The following is an 18,344-nucleotide window of genomic DNA, read 5'->3' as shown; positions in this document are numbered from 1 at the left end:
CGGTACATCTGAGGAACAAAATCAGCAGAGTACTATTTCTAGATTTCCAAAAGTCTCCGACTCTGGAGAAGCTGTGTGTCCCAGGACCCCATAGAAACCCATGCTCTGGCTAAATACCCCCCTCTTGAATCCCAGGGGTTGGCACTGAAGACCAGTCAAAACAGCCCCCGCTTCGAAAAGATGTCACACCTCGGAGCGTCCATCCTCTGGGTATGGGCCTCGGAAGTAGCCCTGGTTCCACAGAAAAGAACGGGCCAGAGAATGCCTTGTCCTGTCTGGAAAGCGGTCTCTAAAAAAGTCTGCCATCTGTGCAACCCACTATACTGCAGACCAGCCAATGCCGAAAGACACCTTTGATGCCTGAGGGATCCCTAGGTCTAGCAAAAGATTCTCAGAGACGTGATGAGGCAGATAGTGCTTAGGCAGTGAAACAGGCTTCTAAATCGAGCAAGTAGTCCGTACTCCACCCACAGAGACTACAGCAAGAAGGAGCTGAGATGCCAGATGTTATGTAAAGGGCAATGTACATTGGTCTATAAATAGGATGTATCTTTGCCATTGCCACAAAACATGCTTGCCCTTCATAAAAAAAAACATTTGAGGAGGCAGTTTCCTAAGAGATTAGACATTTTTGAATCCTAAGGAAAGAGACCCATACACAACACAGATCGTACCAACACCAGTGTGCACAGTCAGTACATTCAGGTTCCTATGTTCTAGATGTCTTGCACCTCTGCTTGCAAACCACCGCTTTATGCGTTTGGATAATGCTGCTCAGTGTATGCCCCCTTTTGTGCCGCTTTGTTCGCCATAAGTGTGGCAGGGTATGCTCAGACGTGAGTCCCTTGCTCACCTTGCCACTGGATTCAAGCAAGCCTGGCTGAAGACGGCTGATAGCCAGAAACCGGTCCCAGGATGCTTGTTTCCGTTCCAGGGAAGGCATGGCTTGGCAATTCGGGCTGGACTGTTCCCATGAGGCACAGGGTCAGACTGATTTGCATATGGCCATGTCTGAACTGGGGTGGCAGAGTGGGCTAAAGAACGGTGATGGATTAAACCCAGATCTGTTGACTGGGTGTGAGTGTTTGATTGGTTCAGATGCTCCGTCCATCACCACCCCCTTTTGTACAGCATGTGATCTACAGCATAATGGAAACGGAAAATGTTACTTACCTGTAACACTCGGTTTGCAGCATGTAGTGCAGTACATTCACTTGGCATCTTGTCCAGCTCCCCAGATGTGAGCACAATATACAATTTCTTGACACACCTCTATTGTAAATTCATATTACAATTTGCAAGTCCTTTTCCAGCACACAAGATACTGTTTCACTTTACTTCGACGCACAAACACCCTTAGGGGTTAAAAACACAATCTGAGGTGGAGTCTGTGTCCTGGTGCATTGGTGGTTTCAGAGAAGGTGTCACAAGTCTCCTTTGAAACCGAAATGCCTTCTTCGAAGAAAACCAACTTTTAATATTCCAAGCACAAGACTAGATGTCAGGAGTATGCACCGCATCTGAATCCACAGCACAGCGAACTGCAAAGACCGGCCTTTATATGTTTTATGAATTCGAAATTCGTGTTTATCAGTCTAGTCTTTGAGAGAGTGATCCAGAACAAACATGTCTGTATTGGAAAGAGCTCCCATCATGGAGTGTTTTTAACAAGGGGTTTGAGCTTTCTTCTTTGAATGTGCAGTTTGAGTTTAGATTGTATAAATACAGAGACAAAGATTGTAACAAGATTTTGTTAATATTGGCCCTGTGTCATGGACAGGGCTTCCAAGGAGATGCTACTTACAACTGGCAACCAATGTAGACCCCTGAGTGCAGGAGGTGTGTGGTCCTGGCTGTTTGTTTTTCTCTGCAGCGTTGTGGTTTTGTTGAACCTTGCCGGTGAGGTGTTGTAGAGACCAGTGTGGTAATCAAGAAGTCACAATTCTTGAACAATAGAAGCCTGAATCCTGTGAGTAAGGGCTAAGTGAGAGAAGGTAGGTGAATGTGTTCTTATTGAGTCGAAAGTCTCTCTGGTCACTTTGTTGACTGTAGTTTGGAGTGAGAGTTTGGAGTACATGAACTTGCTACGGTTCTTCACCTCTGTCCATATGGTTCTCCTGTTCCCAGAGGCCATGCAAAGGTAGGGTCATTAGTTTGCCGTGAGAATTTCGGTTTTGAAGATGTTGAGTTAAAGATTGTCATTTAACATCCTGTGGTCAGATGCCTTGAGGTATTCAGACTCCAACAGTCTTAAGAGCTTAAAGTATTTCTACTTTTTAGGTATTCTCACCCAAGTAAGGTGTGCAAAGTAACGATGGACTGGGTGGGATGCTGTCTGAGTGATTACCAAAGGTTGAAAATAATTCAAGTATCCATCCATCAAATTTTTTTAATAGTGAATTTTAAGTTCTTACACATTTTATTTGACACTACTCGCCTCTTCGACTTCTGTGCTAAGGTACTTAGGGTCATTGTTTATCCATGGCATAGCACCCTACAGCACATTTGGAGGAAGATGAAAATGTTTATTATAATTACCCAAATGTCTAGCAATGTATCAAGCAGGAATATTGCTGAGCTTGCTGGTGATGAGCAAAATTACTGCCCCAGTTCGCTCTAGCACGCCTTGGTTCCTGTAAATAAGGATTCGCCTGAGCCACACACATTGCTCTGTTCATGCAGCAGTCATGTTATCTGTAAACTACTCTACTGCTCCTGGTAAGTGGGTCAATTCTGTTTTAAATATGGAAAATAAAACACATTTAAAAAACAGTGCCCCCAGTACTGTGCTATACAACAAAGCTGAAATAGCCAAAGCCCCCAATAGGTTTGTCTTTAGTTAATTTATAAAAATAAAGATTATCCTCTCTAGAGTAATGTTATTTGAGCATGTCAATCAGGTGACCACTTGTGAAATCAGGGGACCTTTCTTAGGATACAATTACATTTTAATTAAATATTGCATTAAAAGAATTGTTCAACCTGTACTTATCCAAGGGTTGGATACACACTTATTTATTTAAAGGTATGTTGTTTACAAGACCAAAGGGCTTACACATGGTTAGACAATCTTTTATATGCACAGTTACCAGTTACCCACCTTTTACCATATAAAAGTAATAAGTAAAGGTGGTTTAGATTAAGTTTTTGTGGTCATAAAATTGGAGTTCTTGTTTACTGTTACACTTTGACATATCTGATAGTTTATGAAGTGATAATTGATGTGATCAATTTCTTTAAAAATAAGCAGATAAATGAGCACAATAAAGGATATATGTTTTCTGAACTATCTGTTGTGCAGTCATAATTTGTACTATTAGTGGTGTGTTGGTAGAAATGATTCATCACAGCAACAGCTAGGAGAAAGGCTGCACCCATTGGGGGGTTGTTGGCTGAGAAATTGGGGAACGCACTCTATGCAGGAGCAATCCCAGCAGATTCATCTAGAGATTTAAAAATCATGTTTTACTTTTTAGTGGTGCACGCACTTGTGTATATAATTTGGGGTTCCAACAATGTTCTATTGGCAGCTCCAGGATTGTGACTGTGAAATTGGAATCAGGATGTTTCCCTTTAATCTTTTCAAAGATGTTTATCACATAAGTGTATGATAATTTTGAAGCCTTTGTTAGATCACTACTAAAACACATCTCAGAATCTAGCAAAGTTCCTGGAGATTTGCCTATTTACAACATTGAACTTTGTGTTCACAAACAAACTGTACATCCCTTACTGCATTCCAAACACACCTGCTTGTATTCCAGCAACCACCAATGCCTTATTTTGAACACGCCTGACACCTGGCTGACATTTTCTTTGCAGGACAAAGATCTAAAGCAGTATCTGGACGACTGTGGCAACGTCATCAACTTACACAATGTGAAGGTAAGAGCAAGGATTGGGGCTGAGTTGTTGAAAGCGCTGCCTGTATCACACAATCTATGCTTTTTCACAAATCTGAAACCGGTTGGCTTGCGCCTCAAAGGACAGGTCCCAATTGATACCTTTATTTTCCCCATATTAACATTAAGGACATTCCAAACATAGAGCCACGTGTACAAGCCTTTTTGCCGGTCGCCAACGGACCGATTCGCAGAATCTGCTCGTTTGCTAACGCAAATAGGCATTTTGGCATGTACAAAGCTGAAATAGGAATTTGGTAACTTGTTACTGAGTCACAATTTGGGTTTTTCGATTCGGTATTAGGAAGCAGCGTGTTAAGGGCGTCCTTTCCTAATAGCGAGTCGCAGTGCCATGTACGTATATTTTGCGGCCGAAATTCCCGCTAAAACATTTATATTTTACTGCCTACTTCAAGTATCTGGTAACCCAGTTGGCGGGATATTTGTTTGAAAGAGCAGGCAGTGATCCCAGGGACCACTGTCTACTCTTAAAGAATGAAACCACTAATGTATTGGGTGGGAGGGGCAGGGTACAATGGAGGGCAAAGTCCCAAAATGTATTCTCTATATGTATGACTGCAACAAGTAATTGTAACAAGGTAATATTTGATGTATGTATGAATCACCTGTTGAGATTCTGCCAGATGGTTAAAAACAAAATAAAAACCGTAAAATGAAACAAATGTTACATGTTACATTTTTCTTTTTCAAACAAGACTGTACATAAAAAAGTTACTTTATTAAAAGCAATTTCAGACAAGTTGATCCATTGACCCCTAGCAGGCCACCATGCCTGTGATTTTTCACGATTCCCAAACGGGTTGCAAATTGCGACCTGCCTCATGGTAGGTCAATTTGCGACCCATTGGGAATCACAAATGAAACTCAATAGAGTTTAGTACATTTGAAATTGGGATATCCTAATTGCGATTGGCATAGAATCTCAAATAGGAACTCGCAATTTCTATCGTACATACACGTGGCCAATAGATAGATAGTGAATTTTCCCTTTCAGTTTTCTGAATCGAGTAGGAGATAGTTTTGGCAAGGATGTAAAGATAAAATGCTAATGTTTCTGGGTTCAAGTTATCGTTGAAGTCAAATGAAACTGTGGATTTTCTGTTCCACACTAAGAGCATTGTTCTGCATTGCCAGGGAGCTTTTGACTCCTGCAAAGCTGCATCAGGTCTTGGTGACTAAACCTTCCTCCTGTAACATTTGTACAGTGGTACCTGCTGCTCAGTGCTGTTGTTGCTAAATTCATGCACATAACCGGGTGAGCGGGAAGAATACGTTTCATGCTGAGATTTTCTCTCTACAGGTGAGATTGCTGTTAGAGTACGGGACCGTTGAGGACATAGCTTAATACTGCTCTCTCCCTCATGTTCAGACGTGTTCGGTAAAAGTTCCTGGATCAATGAATTATTTTGTGGTTTTCTCTGGCCTGCCGAAGTCTGGAGAACAATCACTTATTGCAGTTATCCTGTATCACCTTCCTTTACGGGCCATGACAAATTGGCTCGACACGCAAGTAGACAACATCCCAGGCCACCTAATCCAAGTCCTCCCCAACCTCTGAGAGCTCACCTTGCTTAATGCAAAAAGAAAGGCGGTGAAGAAACGTTCACCCTTCCAAGTCTGCCTACAGTGAAACACAAAGATACCCGTGGGCTGGCCAGAATGGCGTCTGCAATATCTGCCTCTCCCCCGACCATAACGAGGTACTCTGTCACTTCTGTCTCTCCTTTCATTCTAAGAAAACCTTGCAGTAGAGAAGAGAGAGGGTTTGAGTGCATCTGAAGGTGTAGAAACAGTCCCCTGCAGAAACACCTATCTTTGGCAAACAAGACCCACTTAATGTTGAGGAAGCGGAAGCAAGTCCATCTTGCGACCCAACCAATACCCAGCCACAGACTCCATCCTCGAGTGCCTACGAGGTAGAAGAAAAAGAGGGAATGCCTTCGGCATTAACAACAAGACCAAAGATTACGAAGTCAGTGAGAGTTGTGAATACTTCTCTGGAGCCAGCTGTTGGTCAGAGCCTGCCCACCCAAGGCACCCTTATACAGAGGCACAGCACCTCCTGCGCACTAGTTTGGTGTTGAGCCACAAGCTCTACACAAAGAAAGCCTCAGCTTCTGGTCTAGCCCTGCCCTCTAGATAGAAACACAAGCAAAGACTAAACGTACTGTCCAATTCCTTCCGGTGCTAAAGGACATGCTTAAGTCGGGGGCATTGGCCTATGCTTTTCAATCTTTCACTTATTCTGTAAGTGGAGGGAAAGAATAGGCTGGCCTCGATGAGCCCTGGTTCTTAATGCTTTCGGAGATGTCCACGAGTCCACATGGGAATCTTCAACCAAACTAGACCTTTACACACAGCAAACACAGCCACATCAGGCACCCCGGCCCCAAACAGCCTTGACCTGGCGAATGAGGTTTTAGAGTCTAAACTTCCGGGAGGAATGTATGAATATCTTTTTTATGGCACATAAGCCTACTAGTCGTGCATGCTATGCACTTCAGTGGAAAATGTTTTCCACTACTGCATCAATCGGTCAATCAATCCGGATTTATAAAGCACAGCAAATCACCCGTGAGGGTTTCAAGGTGCTGGAGTTGCTAGCTGCTTCCCGGAGAAATCCGTGAAAATGAGGCAAGAGCAGGAGAAAGCACTCAGAAAAACGGGGGGAAAGGAAGGGGAAAGCAGTGAAAAACGAGGCAAAATCAGGGGAAAGCACTCAAAAAAAACCTGGGAAGAGGAAGGAGAAAGCAGTAAACAATTTTGGAAAATCAGGAGAAAGCGCTCAAAAAACCGGGGAGCAAGCAGAGTGGTGCAGCAGTACGGGAGAGCTGGGCCTGGGGCCTGCTCCATCTCCAAGCAATTAGACTCTTTCAGAGTTAAATTTGAGGGTGTAATTTCCTATCTTTCCTTCCTTTAAAGAGCAGGTACAATATGCATGCAGAACAGGGAACATCCAGTCCTTTTTAAAATGTCATTCATCCAAGTGCACAAGGACAGAGCAGTCCTTGGAACGAATCCAAAGTTCTTACCACGGTAGTCTCGCCTTTCACATTCCCCATAATACTGAGTTGCCCGTATTCTTTCCAAATCCTGATTCTGTGGCGGAAAATGTTTTACATACCTTAGAGGTTAAACAGATGCTCATTAGTGATATTGACAGAAATAACCCTTTTAGCTAACACCTTTTTGTTGCTTTGGTTAAACCCTACTAGGGTCACTCTATTACGAAAACAGGAACGGCAAGGTGGATTGTCAAATGTATGCAACAGCACGTTAGCATAGCCACAAAAGGGGCTAATTTCCAAATCAACACACTGAGAAAACTCAAACCCTTCCTCCCTGCCAAAGACTTCCAAACTGCTGTACAAGCTTTAGTCATCCCTCGCATAGACTACGGAATTGTGGCCCTCAGCGGACTCCCGCTATCCACAACAGCACCCCTAAGAGCCTCCCTGAACGCTGCCGCGAGACTCATTACTGGCTCAAGAAAACATTCGCATATTTCCCCAGACCTAAAATCTCTAAAATGGCTGCCTTTTGAAGCCAGAATTCAACTAAAAATTGCAATAATGACACACTCGGCGGTGCACCACAAAGCACCCAACTACCTCGCGCAAAAGTTGTCTATATCAGGAGGGTCGAGATCCAATCGTAGTACAAAAAATCTACTTCTGAAACCTAGTAGATTCCGGAAAGAAAAAACATACAAGCGCTCCTTCTCAGGAATGGCACCCAGGATCTGGAATGCGCTCCCTCCGGAAACGAGGCTTATCTCCTCCACTGCACTCTTCAAGAAAGAGGTGAAGAGAATCCTTCTGGCCAAAATCTCCTGAACATTACAGAGACTGGAACTGAGTCTCTGCATCGCGCTGTATCTCTGATCACCCTGCCCTTTGGCACTATCCTACTACCTAGAGGGGCACTACTACCCTACTCTCGTCCTATCGACCAATATATGCTACTCTTTGTTGGATCTATATTACTTGTTTACCTGACTGTATTTTGGTTTTGATATGTTTCTGTACATTATTGTTATCCTCTATGTTTAGTGACTACTATATTACTCCCATTATCCTGTTTACCTGACTGTATTTTGATAGGTTTTGATATGTTTCTGTACATTATTGTTATCCTCTATGTTTAGTGACTACTATATTGCTCCCATTATCTTGTTCATTCCTGTTGCCCTTGCCCCTGTCTCTGTGAAGCGCTCTGATATCTGTAAGGATCTTGTTCGCGCTATATAAAACTTTGAATAAATAAATAAATAAATATCAACCTGCTGTGCTGAAGCTAAATGTCTTCTCCCGTACCTCCCAGAGCAGACACTACATGCAAAAAGGGAGCCACTATAGCTTTCTTTGGTAGCATCCCATTAGCAGATATCTGCAAGGCAGCCACTAGGTGAACACTACACACATTAACAAAGCATTACTTTGCGGGTATATTATCTCATCATCAAGCTATGCTTGGCCAGACAGTATTGAGGACCTTGTTTCAAATATTTGCATCATTTACCTGCTAGACCCACTGGGGAGACACTGATTTGCTGTTGATGCAAAGCATGTGTATCAATATTCACACATCCTACAAATGGAAAATGTTACCCTGTAAACATCTGTTCATAGCTTGTCCTGCTGTAGATTCACAAGCGCCCCTCCTCCCCACAAGCTTTCACTGAAGGTCTATTTTTTTTCTTAAATTGCATATAAATTACCAACCAACAACACACAAGACATATATTTACTCTTACGCTGCACTCCCTTCTCATCTGCGGAGTGAGAAGCCATCTAAGGTGGAGTCGGTGCCTGTTCACATTGTAGACAAAGGGAGTTGTCACTCGCACATGACATAAAACTTCTTCAAAGAAAATAAAGTTGTAATGTCTGAGCCCAGCACTAGATTTCAGGAATGCACAAAGCAGGTGAACTAGTACAAAAAAGAGAGCTGGGAGTGCTATATTTATGTCTGAAACAATTAGATATTTTATTTACAAAAAGAAACACAAATAGATCAATGGTCCAAAATTCTAAATTGCAACCATAAATACAATCAAAATTCTTCTTTTTCTTGTTTTTCTGCAGCCGACGCGTTTCGTCCTAGAAGCAGGACGTCATCAGGGCTGCAATAGCAAACACACAATACAAACACATCAGTACATATATTCAATATCAATCATTAATCACCTGTAAAATGAAAAAAACCACATCTTTTGGTAACTTTTAAATCCAATACAGCTCACTGTGCCGAGTGGTACTGACAGAGAATTAAATAGCTTAACAATACTGCAAAATAAGCGAGAAAATATAAAATTGGGATTTTCACAAATAATCATATCTATCGTGCCTTATTCGAGCAAGCACGTATTCTACAACATATCTGCTGTTCCTTTTACGAGCATACAAATATTCAACCTACATCCTGAGATGAAGTGCTGGCAAACTGTTGCACAAGTGTTTTAAAAACGATAATTATTAGTGGTGAACCGCTCACCTAATATTCTTGAAGTAAGGCTCCTCTGTTTAATTGACTTCTAATATTGAACCTTTGGTCTAGGCAGTGTTGCTGCAAGAGGCCGATTCATCGTATATATAATAGTAGCATTCACAAACTGGGGTAAGGCAGAAAAAAGGAAAGACCGATCAATTGTCAAACGAATTCTATACATCTACCCAGTTGTAGCCTTCGCTATTCTGGTTCTCTCTTATCTTACACTGTCTCCGTATAACCAATCACATTAGAATTCATACCTTTCAAAACTAAAAGTCACAGCTTCACTCAAAATCGATTTATCCTTTCTTTAAACCGAGAGTCTTTTAAAAGCGATCTGCCCGTGGCTTCTCACACCTACAAAAGGTTCGAACACAATGATGCGTTAGATTGCTCTATTAGCCCTCTTAAATATTGAAAAATTGCGTCTCCCTATTAACTCACCGCATTCCAATGTATTGTAGCCAAGCGGAAAAGTAACATCTATATTTGCAGTAGTGCTGTCCATTCGTTCTTAAACTGCCCAATCTAAAAAAAATTTAAGACAAAATGGACAGATGATATAAACTTGGCGTGTCTTAACTTCTAATTTCACTATCCCTCTGAACTCTGCCTAACCTTCTTCGCTTACCTTTCATAATGTGGCCTCCTGTTCCTCTTCACGCCAACCGGGTACGATAAATCCCGGAGGTGAGGTTTCTCTATGCTCCCTGCGTTTAAAAAGAGCCCAATAGCCAATCAGAGCACACAAAAATTCCGCGCGTATTGTAATGCCGCTCACCTGTGAGCCAGTGTGCGTTTCCAATCAGGTCCGCTACCTCTATTTACTGCTAAATATTTCCGCTCATGCGTATTAGACTATTGTGCAAGTTGATCAGTTAACCCTAGTATTTCCGGTCATGCGCATATAATATACGTGAGTTTCCAATCAGGTCCGCTGCCTCTATTTACTGCTAAATGTTTCCGCTCATGCGCATTAGACTATTGTGCATGTTGATCAGTTAACCCTAGTATTTCCGGTCATGCACATATCTTATACGTGAGTTTCCCATCAGGTCCGCCATATATATAATTATTTGTATTAAAGCGAAGGAGTGATTCCTGAGTATTAATTATCCTCTCTGCATAACGATTCTAATGATGTGCACTCATACGTTCGTCTAAAGTGACAAGTTTCATTTCTAAACACTCGTCTGCAGAGTAAGTTATTCATCTGACGTCACAGTCTGTTCGCACACTCTGAAAAATAACGGTGTGGTGTTAATTTAATTTCTCGCACCGAATATTGTAATAAGTCATCTCATACTGACTAAATAAAGCCGCCTTTCTTCTTGAACACTGTACTTAAATAAACAAAAACGGACTCAATGACAAATCATCGTACCTGCCGAGATTTGGCCTACCATTTATTCCGGTATGCTCTATCCTATTGTTGCTATGCTCACCTATTCCCTTGTTGTTTATTTACTTATGCATGCAACTTTGTGTTTATATTATTGAAAAGGGGGCAAATTTCTGATGTGTTTCAATATTCTCTTTAAAAATCGATAAATGCCTCCTATTTTGGGCCATTACTTACATGTAATTCAGAAAAAAGGGGGCAAAAAATCATCCAAATATTCAAATATTTAGATTGCACATGTCTACACTGTATCGCCCGAATATGGGCCAGGACGCGTTCACGTCATACTGACAGAAGGCATCCACAGAGGAAACAACAGTTTGCCTGCTCAACATTCCAGAATGTGTACAATAAACAATAGAATGCCTAATAAAACATATATTTATTGAACCCACTAGCTCTGGTCATGTACATTCATTTTTAGTCCTCGTTCGTTGATAATTATGCCAAAAAATGGTGTAGTTCAGAATCAATGTTTAAGCCATGTGTCATACTACGACATTTGATTATCCAACGTGCTTCAGTTTGACGAATCCGTAATTCCCAATTTCCCCCCCTCACATGTTGGGACACTTTTTCTATGCCATGAAATTTAAATCCCATGTTGGCACCATGTTCCTTTTCCATATGTACGTAGAGTGGGGATCTTGTGTCTCGATTCATGATTGCTCGTCTATGCTCTTGCATTCTTATTTTAAGGGGTCTTTTTGTGCTCCCTATATACACTTTGTTACAGCTACAGATAATAGCATAGACTATTCCTACACTGTTGCAATTAATAAATTCATTAATATAAAATTGCTTAGTTCCATTGAATCTGAAGGTTTTTGTTTTGTTCATGCCGTGCGAGCATATTACACAGGTCCCACAGATATAAAAGCCTTTAGGCTGAGTGGGAAACCAATCTTTGGTTTGTTTCTTTGTTGGACGAATATAATTCGTCGAAACTTTGTCCCTGATAGTTGGACATTTCTTAAACGTTATTAAGGGTCTGTCATCCAGTATCGTAGATAGACCCGGGACACCCTTCAACAGGGTCCAATTCCTACTTAGTGCTTGTCTGATTTTCTCTTTTTGCACACAATATGCTGTGACAAAGGAAGGTTTGTGTCTGACTAGTTCTTTCTTTTTCGGAAGCAAAGTAGTTGCTCTGTCAATTTTTGACACTTTCTCACTGGCCCTTGCTAGATCTTTTTTGGCATAACCTCTTTTGCCTAGTCTCAGTTTTAGTTGATTTAATTCTTGAATATAGTCTTCATCCCGACTGCAATTTCTTCGGGTTCTGATCATTTCTCCGTATGGTATCCCCCCAATTACAGATCCCGGGTGAAAACTGTCTGCCCTCAAGATGGAGTTGGTAGCAGTTTCTTTCCTGAATAGTCTACTATTAATTTTGTCCCCCACCACTGACAGCGTCACATCTAAGTATTCAATGCTGGATGTGCTTTGATTCATTGTCAGTCTCACATTGAAATCATTATGGTTCAAGTAATGCAGATAATTATTTAAATCATCCGGGACAAAATTAATAGTAGACTATTCAGGAAAGAAACTGCTACCAACTCCATCTTGAGGGCAGACAGTTTTCACCCGGGATCTGTAATTGGGGGGATACCATACGGAGAAATGATCAGAACCCGAAGAAATTGCAGTCGGGATGAAGACTATATTCAAGAATTAAATCAACTAAAACTGAGACTAGGCAAAAGAGGTTATGCCAAAAAAGATCTAGCAAGGGCCAGTGAGAAAGTGTCAAAAATTGACAGAGCAACTACTTTGCTTCCGAAAAAGAAAGAACTAGTCAGACACAAACCTTCCTTTGTCACAGCATATTGTGTGCAAAAAGAGAAAATCAGACAAGCACTAAGTAGGAATTGGACCCTGTTGAAGGGTGTCCCGGGTCTATCTACGATACTGGATGACAGACCCTTAATAACGTTTAAGAAATGTCCAACTATCAGGGACAAAGTTTCGACGAATTATATTCGTCCAACAAAGAAACAAACCAAAGATTGGTTTCCCACTCAGCCTAAAGGCTTTTATATCTGTGGGACCTGTGTAATATGCTCGCACGGCATGAACAAAACAAAAACCTTCAGATTCAATGGAACTAAGCAATTTTATATTAATGAATTTATTAATTGCAACAGTGTAGGAATAGTCTATGCTATTATCTGTAGCTGTAACAAAGTGTATATAGGGAGCACAAAAAGACCCCTTAAAATAAGAATACAAGAGCATAGACGAGCAATCATGAATCGAGACACAAGATCCCCACTCTACGTACATATGGAAAAGGAACATGGTGCCAACATGGGATTTAAATTTCATGGCATAGAAAAAGTGTCCCAACATGTGAGGGGGGGGAATTGGGAATTACGGATTCGTCAAACTGAAGCACGTTGGATAATCAAATGTCGTAGTATGACACATGGCTTAAACATTGATTCTGAACTACACCATTTTTTGGCATAATTATCAACGAACGAGGACTAAAAATGAATGTACATGACCAGAACTAGTGGGTTCAATAAATATATGTTTTATTAGGCATTCTATTGTTTATTGTACACATTCTGGAATGTTGAGCAGGCAAACTGTTGTTTCCTCTGTGGATGCCTTCTGTCAGTATGACGTGAACGCGTCCTGGCCCATATTCGGGCGATACAGTGTAGACATGTGCAATCTAAATATTTGAATATTTGGATGATTTTTTGCCCCCTTTTTTCTGAATTACATGTAAGTAATGGCCCAAAATAGGAGGCATTTATCGATTTTTAAAGAGAATATTGAAACACATCAGAAATTTGCCCCCTTTTCAATAATATAAACACAAAGTTGCATGCATAAGTAAATAAACAACAAGGGAATAGGTGAGCATAGCAACAATAGGATAGAGCATACCGGAATAAATGGTAGGCCAAATCTCGGCAGGTACGATGATTTGTCATTGAGTCAGTTTTTGTTTATTTAAGTACAGTGTTCAAGAAGAAAGGCGGCTTTATTTAGTCAGTATGAGATGACTTAATTTAATTTCTCGCACCGAATATTGTAATAACACCACACCGTTATTTTTCAGAGTGTGCGAACAGACTGTGACGTCAGATGAATAACTTACTCTGCAGACGAGTGTTTAGAAATGAAACTTGTCACTTTAGACGAACGTATGAGTGCACATCATTAGAATCGTTATGCAGAGAGGATAATTAATACTCAGGAATCACTCCTTCGCTTTAATACAAATAATTATATATATGGCGGACCTGATGGGAAACTCACGTATAAGATATGCGCATGACCGGAAATACTAGGGTTAACTGATCAACATGCACAATAGTCTAATGCGCATGAGCGGAAACATTTAGCAGTAAATAGAGGCAGCGGACCTGATTGGAAACTCACGTATATTATATGCGCATGACCGGAAATACTAGGGTTAACTGATCAACTTGCACAATAGTCTAATACGCATGAGCGGAAATATTTAGCAGTAAATAGAGGTAGCGGACCTGATTGGAAACGCACACTGGCTCACAGGTGAGCGGCATTACAATATGCGCGGAATTTTTGTGTGCTCTGATTGGCTATTGGGCTCTTTTTAAACGCAGGGAGCATAGAGAAACCTCACCTCCGGGATTTATCGTACCCGGTTGGCGTGAAGAGGAACAGGAGGCCACATTATGAAAGGTAAGCGAAGAAGGTTAGGCAGAGTTCAGAGGGATAGTGAAATTAGAAGTTAAGACACGCCAAGTTTATATCATCTGTCCATTTTGTGTTAAAATTTTTTTTAGATTGGGCAGTTTAAGAACGAATGGACAGCACTACTGCAAATATAGATGTTACTTTTCCGCTTGGCTACAATACATTGGAATGCGGTGAGTTAATAGGGAGACGCAATTTTTCAATATTTAAGAGGGCTAATAGAGCAATCTAACGCATCATTGTGTTCGAACCTTTTGTAGGTGTGAGAAGCCACGGGCAGATCGCTTTTAAAAGACTCTCGGTTTAAAGAAAGGATAAATCGATTTTGAGTGAAGCTGTGACTTTTAGTTTTGAAAGGTATGAATTCTAATGTGATTGGTTATACGGAGACAGTGTAAGATAAGAGAGAACCAGAATAGCGAAGGCTACAACTGGGTAGATGTATAGAATTCGTTTGACAATTGATCGGTCTTTCCTTTTTTCTGCCTTACCCCAGTTTGTGAATGCTACTATTATATATACGATGAATCGGCCTCTTGCAGCAACACTGCCTAGACCAAAGGTTCAATATTAGAAGTCAATTAAACAGAGGAGCCTTACTTCAAGAATATTAGGTGAGCGGTTCACCACTAATAATTATCGTTTTTAAAACACTTGTGCAACAGTTTGCCAGCACTTCATCTCAGGATGTAGGTTGAATATTTGTATGCTCGTAAAAGGAACAGCAGATATGTTGTAGAATACGTGCTTGCTTGAATAAGGCACGATAGATATGATTATTTGTGAAAATCCCAATTTTATATTTTCTCGCTTATTTTGCAGTATTGTTAAGCTATTTAATTCTCTGTCAGTACCACTCGGCACAGTGAGCTGTATTGGATTTAAAAGTTACCAAAAGATGTGGTTTTTTTCATTTTACAGGTGATTAATGATTGATATTGAATATATGTACTGATGTGTTTGTATTGTGTGTTTGCTATTGCAGCCCTGATGACGTCCTGCTTCTAGGACGAAACGCGTCGGCTGCAGAAAAACAAGAAAAAGAAGAATTTTGATTGTATTTATGGTTGCAATTTAGAATTTTGGACCATTGATCTATTTGTGTTTCTTTTTGTAAATTAAAATATCTAATTGTTTCAGACATAAATATAGCACTCCCAGCTTTCTTTTTTGTACTAGTTTAGTCTAACCTGGGGTTGGGACGGTGCCCCAGTAGTTGGTGGAGTGTCAAACAGCGCGATTTCTAGTGTACTATCCCTAGTGCACCGTATTATACCCTACGTCGTCCAAAAATCTTTGTTGTGGAAACAAAGCAGGTGAACCTGCATCACTTCATGCTACAATCAGATGCTTGTAGGCGAAGTAACATTTTCCCTACTGTTTGTCATGGAAGACATTCCTGAAAAATCCTCCTTGCAGGTTTGAGGTGAGCAATTAATAGAATCATCTGTTCACTGCCCTCTCTATTACTAATGAGGACAAGTCCCAAACTTAACCTCTGTGCGGCTGGGGCTGAGCTACTGCCCCCTGGCCTAAAGAAGAGGATGGCCAATTTTAAAGATCATCTCACTGTCAGCATATGTCCGCAATGGTCTGGCTTGCGCAGGCTGACAGACTGCCGCTGCACCTACTCTGCCTCAGACATGAAATCCTAATCTCTAACAGCTGGGTTTAAACGCTCATCGTATGAATGCAGACCTTCTCCGCAGCACAGTGTCCAGGAGGATACGGACAGGGTAGGGCCATTGGCTGGCTGCCCTAGTAAGGCGTGGTTTAAAGAACAACCGCAGAGCCTGTGATGCATCGGGAATATAAAGATGCTACCACTGATGGAAAAGAGGAGAATGAGCATTTTTCAGCCAACTAGAGCTAGAAGTCATTACACAAGAGTGGCGGCGGCAATAGAGGTGCAGAGGAGGCCAATGGTAACATGCTGAAATGGTTCATCCCTTTAATGAATGTGTAGACCAATATCCCATAAGGCAGGGTGATCCAAAGCAGTAAAAACAGAAAACCTCCTTGGCTATTCCCAGGAATTATAGCCATACAGTTTATCATATGTGGGTGCTAAGTTTGCTCCCGGGCAGTGCTCTCTGTAGAAGGGTACCCGACAAAAGTTTGTGATCCTTTTTATAATTGCAAATTATGGTGGGAGTGCATCAAGAGGTGCAAACACCAGTTGCATTGTGGGATAATCTTCTGTAATTCGCCCTCTGGCGGCATGGCATCGTCTGGACTTCGTCCTCACTGGCCTCACTCAAGGAACCAGGTACCAGCCTGCCACATAAGCTGCCACCTCTTCTTTTCACTTCTGTGGTAGATTAATAAACTCAAGTGCATGTTATGAAACAATTACAGTCAAAGAAATAATCATTATTAATGAACAGAGACAAGAAATAATAATTATTAATGAACAGTGACATGAGAAAATAACTAGGATCAGAATTTGTAATCAAAAGCGAAGATTGATCTGTTGGAAATACGTGAGTAGGCAGCAGGTCACTGGGCAGCTAACAACCTACCACTGAAAAGTCTGATGCACGCAATATATTGCGTATATTTTTTCAGAATGCAAATTGGCGTTTGAGGTTTGTGTTGCATTATATAATTTTTTCTTTCCAAATAATTCTCCCTTGGATGATGTAACAAGTTGTCACATTTTTTTCCTAACCCATACATCGTAGACATACTTGCTGTTTTATCCTGCATGCCAATGTTTTTTCATTTTTTTAACCTTTATCTTCGTGTAGTAAGGGTCGCCATACCAACAAGGTTTTAAATGCTAGTAAATGTGACTTGATATTGTTCATTAATGTATACCTGTAAACAAAGGCTATAATCACAGTGTGACTGAATGAATTTCCTGTTTTCTTCTCTTTGTTGCCACCCTACTAGCTTTTCCTCTTCCAGCTGCTAAGAGGCCTCGCCTACTGCCACCAGCGGAAGGTGCTGCACCGGGACCTGAAGCCTCAGAATCTGCTCATCAATGAAAAGGGGGAGCTGAAGCTTGCAGACTTTGGTATGTGCGTGCTTGAAGAGTGGTCACACCATACAAGCAAGCCTCTTACCTAATTGGGAGACGCCATGAGTAAACATGGTTGAGAAGTACTGTGGTGTATTGACAGTATAATGAGTGCTTGTGAGGATATGCTTTAGAGAAGATACCCCTAACCAATTTACTTCCAGTCCTTACCTTCCAACCTAGTCAAGGGAATCTGAAGGTGATTATGGCATCAAATCTCTCCCTTGTATTATAAGGAAATCAAGTTACCAAAGGAACCTTGTACTTCATGCAATCAACAACTCAACTTTTCTGTTGCTTAGAATACAAGCAAGCATCGTCTTTGTGCTTTCCCGTCTCAACTCCAATGTCTTTACATAGGAGTCCATCTCATCCAGCTTTGCAAGCTACCAAGTATGCAGAGCAAGCTGCTAGAGCGCACTTTTATGAACATATGTTGACTTGCACCTCACCAGCAATTCATGCTTACACGTGCTACCTCTGTAAAGCTATGTGCATAGCGCATCGAAAGAACCTGACCACACTTCTGCATAACCTCGTAACCTACCGCCAAACCCGATAGTCGTGCTCTGTGCTGACCACACTGTTGATCATTCCTCTTTTCTGAAAAGCCCATACCAGTGAAAGTCCTTTCTCTGTTATGCTCTGCAACACTGTTTCCACAAGAATAAGAAGTAACATTTGTCTCGAATTTCAAGAGCGTCACAAACCCGCTTCGTTCTGTTCACATGATTGTGTCTGGCTCGCAATTGCGTACCTACAGCTACCATTTAGCCACATCATTTGATTCGGTGTCTGATCC

General features: G+C 41.3%; 1 protein-coding gene across 1 annotated transcript in view; it reads left to right on the top strand.

The window, feature by feature from the left end:
* Window positions 1-18,344, top strand: part of CDK16 (cyclin dependent kinase 16) — a 232,646-nt gene that overhangs the window by 127,041 nt on the left and 87,261 nt on the right. Inside the window, 2 exon segments of the mRNA XM_078664785.1 lie at window positions 3,823-3,885; window positions 17,416-17,539. Coding sequence (XP_078520911.1) covers window positions 3,823-3,885; window positions 17,416-17,539 — 187 coding nt within the window.

This window comes from Lissotriton helveticus, chromosome 10 (genome assembly GCF_964261635.1).
Source record: "Lissotriton helveticus chromosome 10, aLisHel1.1, whole genome shotgun sequence".
Lineage (NCBI taxonomy): Eukaryota > Metazoa > Chordata > Amphibia > Caudata > Salamandridae > Lissotriton > Lissotriton helveticus.
This window is presented reverse-complemented; position numbering and strand designations above follow the sequence as displayed.